The following is a 17980-nucleotide window of genomic DNA, read 5'->3' on the forward strand; positions in this document are numbered from 1 at the left end:
CGTAAGACCACTGCATTTCCTACCCTCGGCTTATATTCGAGTTACTCATTTTCCCCAGGTTATTTAGGTAAAAGTTGGGGGCCGGCTTATACACGGGTCAGTTTTTAATATATACAGTAATCTGTCAGATTGTATAGATATGTTTATGTGTATGTGGAAATGTACTTAAAGCAAACCTGAACTGAAAATAAACTGAGATAATTTTATCTACCCTCCTTTTATCTACCCTCCTACTCCTTAGAATTACTTTTTTAGAATCCTGTCATTTGTCGAAGCTAAAAGTGTTTTAAAAACTAGGTTTAATTTTTTTTATTTACTCGGATGAATGACACAGTTTTTTTAAAAATCTTTCTCAGCTGGTCCTTACCTAATCCCGAATATTATGCATTCCGTTACGCCGATGGCCCACAACTGTACATAACTGAGCAGGTGAGCAGGCATGGAGCTCTGTCCCTTCAGCTCTAAGTCTTCTGTAATCACTCGCTTACTCATATGTTTTGACCTTGTCCATCATCTCAGTATTTTTGCCATTTCAGACTCGTACCGACATAAAGAATGGAACCATATTACGCCTTGCTGTGTCCCCGGTAAGTTATACATAACTCTTGTCTTTCTCACTGACACTTATCTAGTATTGTACTTTTACAAAAAACAGGTGAATGTCTGATTTTAACATAGCAACAAGTCATCTGTTAACCTTAATTGTCTAGTTGTCTTAAAAGACTAGATTTGATGGCTACGGTATAGTCAGAGACAAACAAAAGCTGATATTCTGACTTTTGTAGGGCAGGGAAATACTGTTAAAATAGTTCTTACAGTCCTAGTACCATAATTATTGTGGGCCTCACTGCTATAGCAGCAGCTACAACTACAGTTCAGAGTAGGTGACACCTCTCAAACCCTGTACATACCTGGAGGTGCAGGAAAAGGCCTCTTCCAGGGGTAACAAGTACAATTAGTAAAAACAAACCCGCAACTCTCCAATGGCTCCAATAAAACTTTCACTTCATCAGCAAAACAGGACAGACAAAATTGCTGACGTGTTTCAGATAGCGATGTGTCTTCACTTATAGCCTAGAGACTCATAGCTCAGGCTATGAGGAAGGACATATCGCTGTCTGAAACAGCCATTTTGTCTGTCCTGATTTGCTGATCAATTAAAGTAGGGCCGTTGGAGAGTTTCAGATTTGTTTTTACAAACTGTACCCTTTACCAAATGCCTGTTAAACACAATGCAGATATACATTTTTTTCAGCAACTTCTTCAAGAAAATGCGATAGAGAAGCAAGAGCTTAAAGTAATCCATTTTTTTTTTTTTTTTTTTTTTTTTTTTTTACTTCTATTTTGCCTGGAAAGCTGCCATTGCAATGTATTGCTCTGAAAAGGAATTCCATTGCCTGCCTCATATTTTTGATCATTTTATTATTGCCCAGAAAAGCCATTCTTATGACAGTTGAGTGCAGCAGGAGCATACGTACGGGCTGTGGCTGGAAGCAATGTGCAAGAGACAGTTATATAGCTTTGTGCTGCAGCAAGTTTTTACAAAGCTAGTGGTGGCAGCATTCTAATTGATATTGGATCAGATTTTTACTAAAGTCTGAACAAAATCGAATGATCCCAGGCAGTAAAACACTTTATAGTCTCTAACTGATTTTTGATCAGGAATATATCGATTAGAAGTTATACTGTATTTTTTGGACTATAAGACTCACTTTTTCTCCCCCAAAAGTGGGGGAAAAAAATCACTGCGTCTTATAGTCCAAATGCAGGGAGTTCCTGACTTGTGAACACCTGCCAATACGAATCTTCAACCTGCTGCAATGTCGGGAACTCCCTGTAAGGTGCCCATGCAGAGGAGAACACAGGGACAAACAGAGGACACAGGGGGACACAAAGGGGCATAGAGGAGGACATAAGGAGGACAGAGGTGGACACATAAGGGACACAGGAGGACACAAGGGGGAAAAAGGAGAACACAGGGAGACACAAGGGGAGATGAGACACAAAAGCGGCATAATCCACAAGATGCCCCTTCACCATGGAACCATGGATGCACCTGGTTTAGTGTGTGTGTGTGTGTGTGTGTGTGTGTGTGTGTGTGTGTGTGTGTATTTTTCCTCTAAACCCCTTATAGTCTGAAAAATACGGTACATCATCTAGTGTATATCTAGAGTAAATGTTCCTGTTGTTTACCAAGTCTGTTGATGGTAATTATTCAGACTTTTAAAACTCAATTAAAAAAAAAATAGACGTGGAGAAAAAAATTGTGCAGGCATTTCAGTTGAAGCTAGCCATATACAGGTATTTATAGATTGCCAACAGTTGTCACCCAATACATGCACACCACAAATTGACAGATTTTCAGTCTAGTCCAATTAATCATTCAGTTAATCTCTACTTAAAATCAGTGGAAATTATGGTTGGTGTGACTTGATGGGGCATAGATTTCTGACAGATTTGATCAGAGGGCTCTATTCTGCAAAAAATCAAACTTAAAAATCTATAAATTTCACCTAAATGATCTTTCTAAACAGGCTGCCTGGTCTTTATTAATCAATACATCTTTATTATTCGTTCAATACGGTTTCTCTATGCTCCTCCCCTGTCAGTCCCGGGCAGCCCGTCAGCTCCTGGAGAGGATTCAGTGCTCTAGCATGGATTCCAGGCTGGAGGCAATGAAGGAATTAGCGAAGCTCTCTGCAGACACTACTTTTGCGACCGAGTTCATCAATATGGATGGGGTTACTATCCTTACACGATTGGTGGAAGGTGGCACAAAGCTCTTATCACAGTAAGTAAAACGTTTTCAGAATGCATGGTTCATTTATTTATAATGTATTATCTAGTAATATATTTCTTAATTTCATAAGGTAGCCCTGATACTCAAATGGCTGTATGTAGCACAATGAGAAGCCTAACTTTAAAGGATACCTGACCCAAGACAAATCTACCTAAGATAAGCAGACAGGTGTGCATGCTGGAGCCACATGCCTGTTTGCATTTTCTGTTCCTCTCCTTGACCACCCTGGTCTCTGTAGTCACCTCTTGATAAATGTGAGCCTGCCTCTTCCTGTCTAAAAATTTGACTTTAGCCTAAAGTCTAATTTTTCTGTAGGGATATGGTGACTGGGGGAACATAGAGTGGAACAGACAACACACAGAGGTGTGTGGATTCAGCATGAACACAGAACAGACACAGAATATTTATATCGCGCTTTTCTCCTGGCGGACTAGTTTTAGGGAGACTTGCCAAAGGTCTCCTACTGAATAGGTGCTGGCTTACTGAACAGGCAGAGCCGAGGTTCGAACCCAGGTCTCCTGTGTCAGAGGCAGAGCCCTTAACCGTTACACTATCCAGCCACTATCCATGAACATAACTCATACATGCTTACCTTAGATAGCTTTCCCTCGGGTCAGGTGTCCTGTAATTTTCATCACTGTGAAGCTTGCAGTGTAGTGCTTTTCCACTCTCTTCTTAACCTCCCTGGCGGTGCATTTCTGTCTGGAATTAGGAGTCAAAAGTTGTACATTGTTCTTTAAGAATTCTAGGCCTCCAATTCTTAACCACTTGAGGACCACAGTGGTAAACCCCCCTAAAGACCAGGCAGTTTTTTTCATAATTGGCTACTGCAGCTTTAAGGCCAAGCTGCAGGGATGCACAACACAGCACACGAGTGATTTCACCCCCACCCCCTTCTCCCCACCAACAGAGCTCTCTGTTGGTGGGGTCTGATCGCCCCCGTGTTTTTTTTTTTTTCAATAAATATTTGTTCTTATTTGTTTTTTTTTATAGTTTTTACGATTTCCTTTATTTTTTCCAATCCCCTCCCTACCCCCAGCCGGCCAATCACGGCGATCGACTGTCATAGGCTTCTGCCTATGAGAGACGATCGCTCTCTTGTCCCCCAGGGGGACAGCGGTGTCGCACGGCTGTCCCCAGTACAGCGCTGCTGCTGATTGCAGCGCCGTACTACATGTAAAGACTGCTCGCCGCTCGGAGACTGAAGGCGGGGTGGAGCTACGCCCCCCCAACAGGAGACGCCTGCGCGCGATCTCCTGCAAACTGCAGCCCCAGGACTTGACGTCAATTGGCGTTAGGCGGTCCTGGGGCTGCTGCCACGGCCACACCCATTGCAAGTAGCGGTCTTAGAGTAGTTAAGTAATAACTCACCAAAATATGCCAGGATAAAAGCCTGGTAGACATTCTGCATATAAGTAAATGACTAGAAGTAGAACACAAATTTGTTGAATTAATTGAATTTATGAATAAACTTAAAAAATTGTGAAACTGTACAAATAAGGCAGGCAGAGAGTAGTCAAAATCAAGGCAGAGGTCAGTGCAGAAGACAGGCAGAGAGTAGTCAAAATTCAGGCAGAAGTCGATGCAGACGGCAAGCAGAAAGTAGTCAAAATCCAGGCAGACGTCGGTGCAGGCGGCAACATATATACATGTATATACACGTATATAAATGTATATTATTAATTATTATTATTTATTGTATTTGTAAAGCGCCAACATATTACGCAGCGCTGACATATACACTTTTCCTGCGCATAAAAAAATGTTCATGTCCGCTTTAAATTTAGCCCCGGCGACGTCACGCCGCACTGATTGGCCGATGGGTCCCCGGAACAAGAGCGAGGATGTGGGGTTCTCTGTGGTCAGAAGAGGCTGCAGACAGCCGGGGACAGAGGCTGGAGTCCCGCTGCGCAGCACCGATCACGCGCGGGACTCCAAAACAGCATGCAAATAAGGTAATACCCTACCCTGACCTGAGCTCAGACTTACCGCTCGCAGCTCTTTTTTCCTATCCTGAGCTCAGGTCGGGGTTACCGCCAGAGAGGTTAAAGTGTACCTGTGACTTAAAGAAGTGATAGATGCCTTAAAAGAGGAAAGCCTATAGTCTAGATGCTTTCCTTATCCTCCTCCACCCCACGAATCCAACACAGGACCCTCCGAACCCGTTCAACAAGGGTTTGTTGAACAGGTTTGCGCGGCCCCCCTTCTATTTATGTATGAGCGCAGGTGCACAGAGCCACTACAACCTCTATTGTGCAGGCTCAGGCTGTTATTTCGCCTGCACAGTGCTGCCATGCTCGTACGCGGAGAGGAGCGCAGCCTTGAAGAAGAATGGGGTCCGGCGAGATGCAGTGGGCCACAAGAAGTTTGAAGAAGCCTCTGGTTCATCCAGAGGCTTCCCTCTACTGAGGTAAGTATCTAACATGAGCATTTTTTTCCTCACAAGTTTACTTTACATCGAACCTCTGAAATAAATGGGGCATTATCTGTATCTTCGAGTAATAAACCTGCTTACCATTATTATGTTTCCACTGTTACTGCTTTCCTATAGCTGATTTCTGACGCCTGTTTGTCTGCGTGGAAACTTTCATCTCAATCATGATGTCAATGCTGCTTAGAAGACAGGAATAGGGATGATCAATGAGATGCAAATATTTCTGTGTTCATGCAGTATTATGTAAACTTTTATTCAAATATATGCAGCTTGAAAATTGACCATTCAAGTCTCACCCAGGTTTAAATTGATTTCAAGCTGCATATATTTGCATACAAATGTACATAATCCTGCATGCATCTGGAAATATTTGCATCTCATTGATCATCCCTAGACAGGAAAAATTAGCTACTTTTTGTAGTTGTGCAGTTTAGCTGTGCTGTGTCACACAACAGTCACCCTGAAGTGATTTTGGCCTACCTTTGATAACAGGAAGTGTTCATAAACACCAATTAGCTATTCACATGCACATGACCTGAAATATTGCTAATATGGACTTCTGATATTCACTGTTCTTTCTTATTTATTTTCTGGAGTAATTAATTCTTAACGTCTTTTATGGGTTGTGTGGTACTCCTGGGTGATCAGTAGACCTGCAGAAGGAGACCAGGGAAAGAGAGATACTGAGAGTCCCTTATGTAGTACGCTGAGTTGATGGTTTGCGTCAAAGCAAGGTTTGGATGATACTCGCAAAGTAGGGTTGCAAGACTAGCAACCACAGTGTAATCGCATGTGAAGAAATCCTGTACTTGGGTCTTTTGGTCGGTGGTCTCACTCCAGAAAAATATCTTAAGTTCAGAGAACGGAAAACAAAACCTGAATGACCCCGCACTCAAAACTGAGGGGCTATGTTAACTAAAACTGGAGAGGAGGAGTTGCCTCAAAAACAATATCGTGGCAATGAATATAATGACTAAGCTTACCTCTAAAAAGGACAAAGCCTGTGTGAGGCAATTAAAATTTATTGCAATTCAGACACTTTTTTTTTTTTTTTAGCTTGTCTTGGCTCCTGTTGCATGCAACAGGAGTCCCGGGTAAGCAAGGCTATTAGCCCCGTGCACGGAAAAAGCATGAGTGCCCTAAAGCACCCCCACAAAACGTGCACGAGTAGCCACGGGCCCCACAATACAGCAGGGCCCTTCCGGTGTTCCCCGAAGGGAACTTATCCCCCTTTGCCATCGGCGCAGGGGGTACTAAGCATCCTCCAACCCGAGAGTCGGAGGACACTGGCGGCATCCTCCAACACCCGAAGGGCTGGAGTACCCTGGACTGCCCTGTGGTTGCCCACAGGGCCTGGGCCACGTGGCCATCCACATGGTCCGTGGCTCCCCCGAGAGGGAGCCAGGTGGGAACCGAAGTCCCCTGGGGACAAGTCCCCGGTGCCAGCAAGCTGGCCCCGGCCTTGCGGCCGGAGTGATAAAAATTCCGCACTCTCCCTAGCCAAAAGGCCGGGGAGCTACGTTAGTTGGCTATGCATATGGGCAGTACAGACCAAAGCACCCTACTTCCGCCTGAGATCTGCCACATCTCAGGTTTTTTCAGGTGCACCTGGAGCGCCACTTCCAGGGGCAGTACGCCTAAGCAAAGCCCTCAGCCATTCAGCCTCGACCATGGTATAGATCCATTCAATCAGCCTCTGGGAATTACGACCAGGAAGGACACCCTGCCACAGTGCCATCCCTCCAGGTCTCCCCAAAAACCTCAAGAACAGATACTACACTTGATCTTAGCCAAAAGGCTGAGAAGCGCTGAGATCTCAGTGTCTGAAATTCAATAAATTTTAATTGTCTCACTTAGGTTTTGTCCTTTTTAGAGGCACAGACTAACCAGCAAGCTCATGGTGACCCAGAACTCATTGGAGTGTGTAAGGGACTACAATGGTCCTAAAAGCCCCCTTACTAAGATGTTAAGAAAAACAAGTTTGCTTTCCTAAAACAGAAAGAATTTGCAATAATTCAGGTTGGAGTGAGCTTGAGATGTCTCCCAGAGCAACACTGCTGAATATATGCAAATTAACCATTGTACCCTTAGAAGCTAAACACACCTCCAGAACCGCTGGAATGCAATGATGTGTCAGCTTGTTAATTTGTACAGAGCCATAATAATCCAACATGAGCCAAATTAATCCATGCCATGCACTGATGAGGATCAAACAATCCGAAACAGTCTGTATGCATGTTGGATTATTATGGCTCTGTACAAATTAACAAGCTGACACATCATTGCATTCCAGCAAACTTTTTTTTTACTTTTTAGAGGTAAGCTGTTTTATTATTTTCATATTATTCATTACCACAATATTCTTTTTGGGGTGCCTCCTCCTCTACAGTTTTTTAAGTTTTTTTCATGATGATCCTATAAAAGATTAATGGGCTTCTGGCGAGTAGATCCTTTTGCTGGGAGCCTGTGCAGTTATTTCACAACAAAGTTTTCCCACTGCAGCTACACCTGCCATGTTAAGTTCAGAATAGAATAGAATCAGCCAGTGTCCCTGAGCTTTAGCAAACAGACAGTTACTACAGTTCCTTGAATGGATTTCTGTAATTGGCGGACATCATCATGTGAGGTGTGAACATTTGAGAAGGCTACGTCATAGCTCCATACCTAAGTTCATTATGTACCTCTTCCTTTCTGTTCCATACCTAAGCAGAAATTGAAAGTATCGAAGAGAAAATAGTTTTAAAGTGATTAACTGTAAAGAAAACTTAATAAATAAATCAAACCTTTGTTTATTAATAAAGAAAAATAACTATGTAAAAAGAACATCAGTCAAAACCATGTGTTGATAAATGCATTTAAAGCAAACCTGTAACTTTAAAACAAAAAGTTACTTGTCTAAGTAGAATGAAGCATCTGGATGGTTCAGAGGCTTCTCGATCCATCTACAAGCCCACTTTTGCCACATAAGGTCCCTCTGAACATATCTAAGAAGAACTTGTTGGATATGTTTTCGTGGCCGCACTCCCTGCCATGTACAAGCGAGGCAGCACAAGTACAGCCATGCCTGCACAGTAGCTCAATGCCGCTCATGTGAGACACGCGACATCTGCAAATGATAGTTGAAACGATCGTGGTACTTGTAAACGGAAGTCGTCAGGGATCTAACGATCTGGTCTGCTGTGATGGTCATGATCCCCACATTTTGCAAAAAAAGATTGTTTGATCGCGCAAACATACACACGGTTGAGAAATTGTGGAAGCTATCGCTAGTCACAGAAAAAGCCACACGCAGTGGAAAAAAAATTACTGCAAAAAATGTGTTGTGGGTACGGACCTTAAACCCTTCTTAAAGAAAACCTGAACTGAACATTAAAAGTAAAAATAAACATACACAAGTCATACTTACCTCCTGTGTAGTCTATTCCTCAATCTATTTTTCCTCTCCCGCATCCTGTTTGTCCACTGTGATCAATGGAATTCTCCGTCCTCCATTTTGAAAATGACCATTACCCCATAACAGCTTCCTGGTCAGCACACTGTTAAACTGTAACATCGCCCACTTGTGCCATAGGGAAACATGGACACATCAGTTCTCCTCTCTGCTGTAACTGACAGCAACTGATATATAACTGACAGAAACTGACATATTTCAGTTCTGACAAAATGTTGTCAGAACTGGAAGGGATCACTGTAAGAAGAAAATGGTGAGCTTCTGAGAGGAACTAATGGCAAGGTAACTATGTAATGTTCATTTGAAGTTACCTCATGTGTTTATTTTAAATAATTTTACTCAGTACAGGTTCTCTTTAAACCTAGATATATAATTTGCCATACCTACTTCCTGTGATAATACAGTCCACATTTTAATCTCTCTTGCTGTAAAAATCACTTTCCTATACTCAAAAGTGCTATCTGCAGAATAGCCTATAGGCACAGCAGCTCATTGTCTGCAGAAACAGTGCAGTAGCTGCTGAAATTGGATGCCTTGGCTTTTCACCCAGAAAAATTAGGCAGAAGCTTTGATGATGACCATAGAAAGATGTTGACAGAAATGTCATACCACCCCAACAATAAAAATAATTTATTCCAGGGGATCAATTCGGACAAGAAAGCTCGCTTGATAAGATATCCTTTGAATGATCCTTTTAGGTGGTGTAAAGTTGGCCATTTACTATAAAATTATTATTATTTTTTATTTATATAGCGCCAACATATTCTGGAGTGCTTTACAAAGCACAATAAGACATAGATACAACTAACAAATGTACAGCAGAGTTCCAAGCAGCACAAATATTGTTACAAAATAGCTTCTTCTGGTCAGCACCAATGGAACAGATTATGGTCTTAGTTTATGGATGAAGCTTCTTGTAAAGACCTGTACCCACAACACGATTTTTATGACGACCGACAAATTTTTTGAGGGTCAGCAGACGTTTCCCCGATCTCACAATGAGGGTACAGACGCACGATGACGCAACTGATGCGTAGCAACGTGCCGATAACTACCATCACAGCTGATTGGATCTTCAAGACTCCCGATGACTCTGTGCAAAGTACCACGATCATTTGACTTCCCGTTCGCGTACGTCGTGTAACGTCACGTGACATTGCGAGCAGGAAGAGTTGCCGAAAGCTCATCGCTGGACCCGACAGGAGGTGAGTACTCCGCTTTAGAAGGCCCGATCAAGTACGTTAGAAAGCTTGTCCAGGTTGCGGTTTCCCCCCTCTTAAATAAGATGATGTTGTCAGATGGTGGGATCTTCTGTACACTCCCCATTCCTCCAGCCTTCTCTTTACATAGACTGGTTAAGCTGAGTGTTCATGTTTATCTTTATGCACAAGGGGAAGCCCCAAGAGTGGTCTCATCATGCCTGAAAGCCTGACCACCCTTTCAAAGCGGAGGACAACGTTCGTTTTGGATGGTTAAATAATTACGCATCTGCTGCTGTAGATGATAATGACTTGAATGGCAATGTTTGTTATTTGTGATTGTATGTTGGACATTTATCCTAATTTCCTCACAGTTACAGTGAGATGTTGGCCTTCACACTGACAGCGTTCCTAGAGTTAATGGACCATGGCATTGTATCCTGGGACATGGTGTCCCTCACTTTCATAAAGCAGGTCAGTTAAGCTCTCCCTTATTTGAATGTAAATTCAAATGTGCATTAAAGTAATACTGTCAAAGTTAAAGGGAATATCTGTGCCTGGACAATGTGGACTTGATTGACAGCTGTGCTTGCGCAGGCGCAGTAGAGGACGACTCCGCGAGGTCGGCCTCTGCACATGCGGGGACCCCGGGCTGGCGGCTGAGAGCAGAGCTGCGACGTGGGACATGTCGTCTGCAAGGGGCTGGAGGAAGCCCAGGGTAAGTGTATATATATATATATATATATATATATATAAATATATATTTTTTTTTTAGCTCGGACATTCTCCTTGAGATGATTAAACTAGTACCAGGGCTAATACAATGAGAGAAGTCACCGCAGTAGCTATCCCTCCCGCTGTAATCCATGCATGCACTAAAGCATTGCAATGATGGGCTTCAGTTTCCCGTTACTGCTTGCTTAGTATGACACACTCCAATGACTTAAAAAGTGAGATTGTTTTATGGTAACACATTTGCAGGTTTTCTCTTAATGATCATTGGTTATTGCCAAGCAGTGTATACTGCCTCATGGAGAGGGGAGGAGGGTGACAGGCAGTGCACGATCCAGAGGCATCCTGCAACGCCATGGAAACATGTGCTTGATCATCTTAAGAGAACATAAAGGCATGTTCTGTGCATAATTACATGTCTCTGTATTGCTGCCTCCCCCACCCCCCCACCCCCTCCCTGTAAAAAGCGCCAGGCTAGCGACTGGGAGGTATTTCCTGGATCGCGGCTTAGCTTCCGATTGGCGGAAGCTCACGGAGGCAGGCACAGAGGTGGGGGAGATTGTAGCTAGCCTTGCGCTTTTTCCAGGGGGACACAGCAGACCAAGGGGGGGGGGGGGGGGGGGTCTAGAGACAGCAATACAGAGATGTAGAGGCGTGATTATGCACAGGCCATGCCTCTTGTGTTCTCTTAAGGTTTTTAAATACCCGCCTCAGGTTCTCTAAGTCCTGCGATGATGTGCTGAGCATAGCCGATGCAGGGATTCCTTTCTCGCGCACGCGGCAGCTCTCACCTTACAGGGAATTGCTGCAGATGCTGTGCGACCTATCGGGCATGGGAGGCTGCAAGGGAGCCATCCAATCACCGCTGCCTGCTATTCTAACTGGAGACGATGGTCCCGTGGGCAGGACCAGGGCTCCATCATTGGGCCAATCACTGCACTTGCTCAGCTGCACAAGAAGGAATCCTGCATCGGCTCTGCTCAGTAGCTTGTTGCGGGACTCAACGCCTGCCTTGGTAAGTATGTCACCTACTGGGAGGACACGAGGCACCAGGAGGCAGAAGAGACACTGGGACTGGGGGACAGAAGAGACAGGGATACAAGACACCTTCGGACAATAAGACGCACTGACTTCTCTCCCACACTTTTGATGGAGAAAAGGTGCATCTTATGGTCCAAAAAATAAGGTAACGTGTTGATTTATTTTTCTTTCATCCTATAATACAATATAAAGTGATCCAGTAAAACAACATTCTAGGTACCCTTCAAAGAGAAATTGCTTTTTTGTTATATAATCGCCACAAATATTGATGAATGCTGCAGAAGCTTTTTTCTAATGATCAATTTGCAGACAGCTACGTTTTTTCCAAACTGACAATCTCAGATTGCAGCCAAGGTGCCAGGACTCTGAGTACAGAAAACCCACAAATATTGCTGCTTGAGTATTTTATTTATTTATTGTATTTATAAAGCCCCAACATATTACGCAGCGCTGAAGTAATTACAGTAGCTGCACAAGTGTCTTATTTTTAAAATGTCTACTAATCCGGTGACTGGCAGCAGACCTCTCTATTCAAGTTTGCGAGTTTCTGTTGGAAGCACCATGGAATAGATGTTATACCACATAATGGAATAGATGTGTTTCATGTATTAAGCTGATATGAAGTCTGCCATGAATCTCTGCAATATGTAGAGCTGAGCTAAAATCTTTAATTGTGAGCTGCCTGCATCCATAGCCTCTAATGCTTTCCTATTCCCCACAGATTGCAGGATATGTGTCTCAGCCATCAGTGGATGTCTCCATTCTGCAGAGGTCCTTAGCTATCCTGGAGAGTATGGTGCTAAATAGCCAGGCTCTGTACCATAAAATAGCTGAGGAGATCACAGTGGGTCAGCTCATTTGTCACTTGCAAGTGTAAGTCTGAACTGTCTTTACCCATTGAATATTGGCTTCAGGCCATAACTAAAATAATTTTCTCCAGGTAACACTGCAACTGAGTCAGGTAGTTCTCTTAGTTTAGCTCGCTTGGGCATTGATGCAGGAAACTGCGGTAAATCTACTGCGCACATACAGCCTGGATTAATATTAGCACACAGCAAGTGGTCCTGTCAGTGTAGTGCGCGCGCTCCTAACTGATGCGCTTACAGCGCAACCACAGTACTCCGCTAGTATGCCCGATAATATGGTACTGTAGTAGCGGCTGTGCTAGTGGAGTACCTTGGTCGCGCTACTAGTGCTTTGTAGCTAATAGACAGGCTGATATAAACCCGGGTTGTGTGCGCGCGGTTTCCTGCATCAAGGCCCAAGAGAGCTAAACTTAGAGAACTAACTAGCTGAGTAGCTGTTTGATTTTTCTCTCGGTATGCACTTAAATAGGTTGATGCGTAGAAGATTTGCTGGCAGCATTATGCATGTTACAGGGCTAGTAGTGTGAACACATACAGACCTAGAGGAAGTTCTTTGTTGGTGTATGTGTCCAAACAGAATCGCGCAAGGTTTTGTAAACTAATCCCTCTCCCTGTAGTTAGCTGTAGGGACATGTGCTATGCTCTGAATTGACTGCATTTGTGCAACTGGTAGGCAGTGAATTGATGAGTTTATACTAATGAGCAAAGAGTTAATACTTTTGCTATTTATAAGCAGTGATAATCTGCAAACAGATTACTACTGTTCTACAAATTGTGAAATCTGACAACAAAATTCATAAGAGATGGAACAGATTTTGTTCTCTGGCAGTCAGTGCTTTGACTGCCGTACTGTAATTACTCAAAAATGGCAATGCACGGTGCCATTAATCTGAACATTGTAATGGTTCACCAGCTCAGCTGTAAATTCTGGCGAGAAATAGTAGTGGTACTTGGCCCATTGACTTGCTTTACCACATTTTAAAGGGAACCTGAAACGAGAGCAACATGGAGGCTGCCATTTTGTTTTCCTTTTAAACAATACCAGTTGCCTGATAGCCCTGCTAATCTCTATGGCTGCAGTAGTGTCTGAATCACACACCTGAAACAGGCATACAGCCCGTCTTGTCAGATTTTTGTCAGAAACATCTGATCTGCTTGCTTGTTCAAGGTCTGTGGTAAAACGTATTAGAAGCAGTGCATCAGCCGGCCAACCTGGCAATGTAAATTGTTTAAAATGATTTACAAATGTGTCGGCCTCCATATGTCTCTTTCCTTTAAAGTGGAAATGTGTGCAAACTGGGAAACTGAGTGTTTGAAACGGTTGTTTTCCATTGTAGCCTATGTAGATCTCCCCTTTGCAAGTGATGGATACTGTTTGACAACTTGACCACTTTATAAATATGGTGGTGATCTTGTATAAACGTGGCGATCATTTTAGTGGATGATAACTTTTATGAATCGAATTATCTGAGAGGTGCTGCTAATGTGAAGAAATTACATTTGGTGACCATTAAAAACGACTCGATCCTCTAATAAGTACAGTACCTATTATAGTGGGTCGGTAAATTACATTTCATGTAAGTGGATCTGGGGCCTGTATCACCTGGGCTGCAGTGCGTAGCATCGCCCCCTTAAAGCAAAGAGCCTCAGCCAGTGCTGGCGATGCAGTAAAACTGAGACCACGTCAAAGGGGTGGGGCTACGCGCTGGAACCCGACTGATATGGGGCTTCGGAGACGCATCAAATGTAATTTGTCGACCTCATTACAAGATAGTGTCATTTTTACTCGTCACCAGATGTGCACTTTAATCTATTCTATTCCCTTCCTCTCCTAAGTGTGTTTACCATGGCCTAGCCTATTTCCCTGCCTGCACATTTCTACTCCCCAGAACAATAATCTAGGAATTCGGAGACAGGTCAGGAGATGAGAGCAAGACTTGGATTGCATGCATGAGCAACATTACTACTTCCTGTTTCTCCATGTTTATAGAACTCCCAGCCATTTATTCTGCCATCATTTTCACTTTGCTCCTTTCTTTCTCTCAGTTGTAACCAGGAAATCCAAACCTATGCTATTGCTCTCATCAATGCACTGTTTCTTAAGGCTCCAGAGGACAAGCGTCAGGTGTGTATCTTGTGCCGTAACTTCTTGTACCGTAGGCTATAGATGTAATGATGTGTTCTTATGTGTTTATTTATTTGACTAACCCCTTGTGTCCTGCCAGTTTCTGTCTGCTATTAACTCCCATCTTTGCTTCTGTTTGTGTGCGTTGTGCACTCAGGAGAAGCCTCAGAATATCTTGGATCTTCCTGTTAGTGTGAGTACCATGGGAGGGCCTAGTCTGGGAGTTTCTTTTGTCCTCCTTTTGTCTCACACATGGACTTCTCCACCTGATGTAGTGATGCTGTTCCTCAGTTATTTCTAGCTTTCCTCCTCCTCCTCTTCAATTAGCATGTTCACTGGTTTATATCACGTCCAGATAATTGTGTCTTCTCTCTCTCTCTTTTTCATACAGGAAATGGCCAACACGTTTGTACAGAAGCACCTTCGATCTATTATACTGAATGTAAGTATATCCTCAACAATTCCTGGGAGATGTTTTCATGCCAAGCTTTTTTTTTTTCTACGGCATTAGAAAATTGCTAAAAGGAACCTGAAGTGAGAGGAATATAGAAGCTGCAATCGTCAATGCCTTTTACACAATGCCAGTTGCCTGGCTATCATGTTGAGCTTTTTTGGCTTTGATCTGACTCCACTGGCTGCTTGCTTTTTGCAGTTGTGTGACTCTGTAACAGCTAGAGTAAAAGCCTCTGATCTGCATGCTCAATCTGGGCCAGTGATTAAAGTTATTAGAGCATCAGCAACCGGCATTGTTTATTAGAGAACTAGCGGATAGTACAGCGTTGCCCATGTTTGTATTAGCTGGTGTTTGGCTCCACCCACTGATGACCCGGAGTTGCCCGGTTATGTATTTGGCTGGTGTTGGCTGCGGCCACTTTTTCTAACCCTAACACACAATTACTCACTGACCAAGTATGTGAGCTTTGCGGTCTTTGGCATCAATAATTTGTATTGAAAAGAAACAAATCTGATTGGCTTTTTGTGGCTCCACCCCTTTTCTGAATTTGAACCCCAGTCTGTACCAGGTTTGAGGCTTGTGCCATTAACAGTGCAAGAATGGCAGCAATTAAATATTCCCCTTGAAAATCAATAGGTGAATTTTGATTGACTTTTGTAGGCTCCACTCACTTTTCTGAATATTAATCCCAGTCACCCAGTGACCAACTGTGCAAAGTTTGTGAACCCATTTACCATTTACAGTCTAATAATGGCTGGCGCTTAAATTTTTCCAGTGAAATTTGTATTTGTCTCCGCCCACTTTTTGGTTATGGGAATAAAAAGTATCCTATATGTTATTCCAGGTAATGTACTGTGTGTGCCAAATTTCATTCAAATCCGTTCAGCCATTTCTGCATGATCGAGTAACAAACATTCAAACATCCAAACGTCTGAACTTTCCCATTTATAATATTAGTAGGATGAAGATGGCAGCCACCGTATTCCTCTCACTTCAGGGTCCCACTCAGAGATAAATTGTATTGGTGTTATGAGCAGTTTTATTAGCGCAAACTTTTAAAACATATACAGTATATATCCCTCTTTAATAAAGCACAGATTTATGTTTATTTACATAGAAGATGGGGGAGAAGTGTGTCAGCCTGCAACATGACATCATTGCTCGTATTCATAAATTAAATAAATTGGGGGAGACTTGTGGTTTGGACATCTATAAAAACATATGTAACAAGCTAGGTGATTTTACCCATTGGCATCTGTAAATATATATATGCTCCTGGACAATGGCAATATACATTATATACAATATATGTATATAGATAATATGTACTTTTGTAAAACACTTTGAGCTGCAGTGGGGAGATTGGTCTCCCTGCATGAAATATGTGCAGTTTGTTTAAATACACTGAACTGTTATTGGATATTATAGTCTTTGGAATAAAAAAAAAATGTGAAGGCCTACTTGTACAATTCTTACACTTGCTAAATTAAGAACCAAACATTTAAAAAGCTTTAACCCCCTCCAAAAAAAACAACATTGTGTAGCACTTTGTAACGCTTCCCTGCTGACTATTACATTTTCAGGAAAAAATGTTAAAGGGACTCTGAGCTCTGAATAAAAACGAAATTGGTACTCACCTGGGGCTTTCTGCAGCCCACTGTAGGTCGGGAGGTCCCACGGCGTCCATCTGGCTCTTCTCTCTCGGCCTGTCCAGAAATGGCTGCACTGCGGCTCCCGCCGACACTGGCCCCGAGTGTCGGGCTCCTCGTCACGGCTGTTGTCACACAACCTACGGTGGGCTGCAGAAAGCCCCATGTGAGTACCAATTTCGTTTTTATTCAGAGCTCTGAGTCCCTTTAAAAGGAAATTCCTATGTTGTTAAAGAAATGTCTGTAGACATTTTCTTTCTTAACCTCCCTGGCATTCAATTTCTGCTGGATTTCTGTGCAAAAACTGGTTCAATTTATTTTCATGAACGTGTTGCTTGTACCTTTTCAAAATGTGTCAAGTAAGGGTCTAGTAAACATTTTGAGTATAATCAAAGTTTCAAACACAAAAGCATGGCAAAAAACTAATTTAATTTTCCTTTTTTTCCAGGCCACAATTTCTCCATTCTTCAGCTTTTTTGCAGAAAATGTGCAGTTTTTCACGTGCGTTTTTTCACATTAAAATTTGTGGGCTTGTGTGAATTTTCGCATGCAGTTTTCCAGAGCATGCAAAAATTTGCATCAAAAAGCAAATTTGCATACAAAAAATGCATGTGAAAAAACAAAGACCTGCCTGAGGCTCCCTGCACACTGCAAATCCGTATTTTGATTCTGATTGCGATTCCGATTTTCAGTTCCGATTTTCCCTGATTACATTCAACAGAAAAACGGATCAAAGATTAAAAATCGGAATCGGAGGTAAAAACCGATAAAAAGTCGGAATTGGAAATGCATGCAGTGTGCAAGAAGCCTTAGGGCTCTTTCACATCTGAGCGGAGTTTGTGCGCTTTGACGCAACGGCCACTGTGTGCATTTTCCAAGGTAAAAAAAGTCCATAGACTTTCATTTCGACACTCCCCGGAGCTTCTAATTGTCTGATGCTTGCGTTAGGCGTTACAATATAAACCAATGTAAAAAGCAAGCTCCAAGAAAAGCATGCGTTTTTAAAACGTGTCAAGGCACACAACCTATGTGCTGTAACGGTTTAAAAATGCATTAAAAATGCATACTCATTGCGGTAAAGCTCAATGTACAAAAACTGCAGAAAGCACATACATCAAAATTTATGCATTGACCGTTCACCAACACCATCTCAGATGTGAAAGAGCCCTTAGGGCTCGATTCGATATAGAGTGCTTTCAGGCGCTTATGGAAATACGATCGCAGGGACA

General features: G+C 42.8%; 1 protein-coding gene and 1 pseudogene across 2 annotated transcripts in view; one reads left to right on the plus strand and one right to left on the minus strand.

Moving 5' to 3' along the window:
* The window catches only part of ELMO2 (engulfment and cell motility 2), a 152426-nt gene that overhangs the window by 93835 nt on the left and 40611 nt on the right, over window positions 1–17980 (plus strand). The window contains exons 4-11 of one of the 2 annotated variants that reach the window (XM_068264457.1): window positions 357–429; window positions 537–587; window positions 2610–2791; window positions 10259–10358; window positions 12379–12530; window positions 14570–14648; window positions 14806–14841; window positions 15040–15090. In XM_068264457.1, coding sequence (XP_068120558.1) covers window positions 357–429; window positions 537–587; window positions 2610–2791; window positions 10259–10358; window positions 12379–12530; window positions 14570–14648; window positions 14806–14841; window positions 15040–15090 — 724 coding nt within the window. The remainder of the gene's footprint in view (window positions 1–356; window positions 430–536; window positions 588–2609; window positions 2792–10258; window positions 10359–12378; window positions 12531–14569; window positions 14649–14805; window positions 14842–15039; window positions 15091–17980) is intronic. The other variant, XM_068264458.1, reaches the window with a different exon arrangement.
* Window positions 6933–7044, minus strand: LOC137542646 (U2 spliceosomal RNA; annotated as a pseudogene).

This window comes from Hyperolius riggenbachi, chromosome 12 (genome assembly GCF_040937935.1).
Source record: "Hyperolius riggenbachi isolate aHypRig1 chromosome 12, aHypRig1.pri, whole genome shotgun sequence".
Taxonomy (NCBI): Eukaryota; Metazoa; Chordata; class Amphibia; order Anura; family Hyperoliidae; genus Hyperolius; species Hyperolius riggenbachi.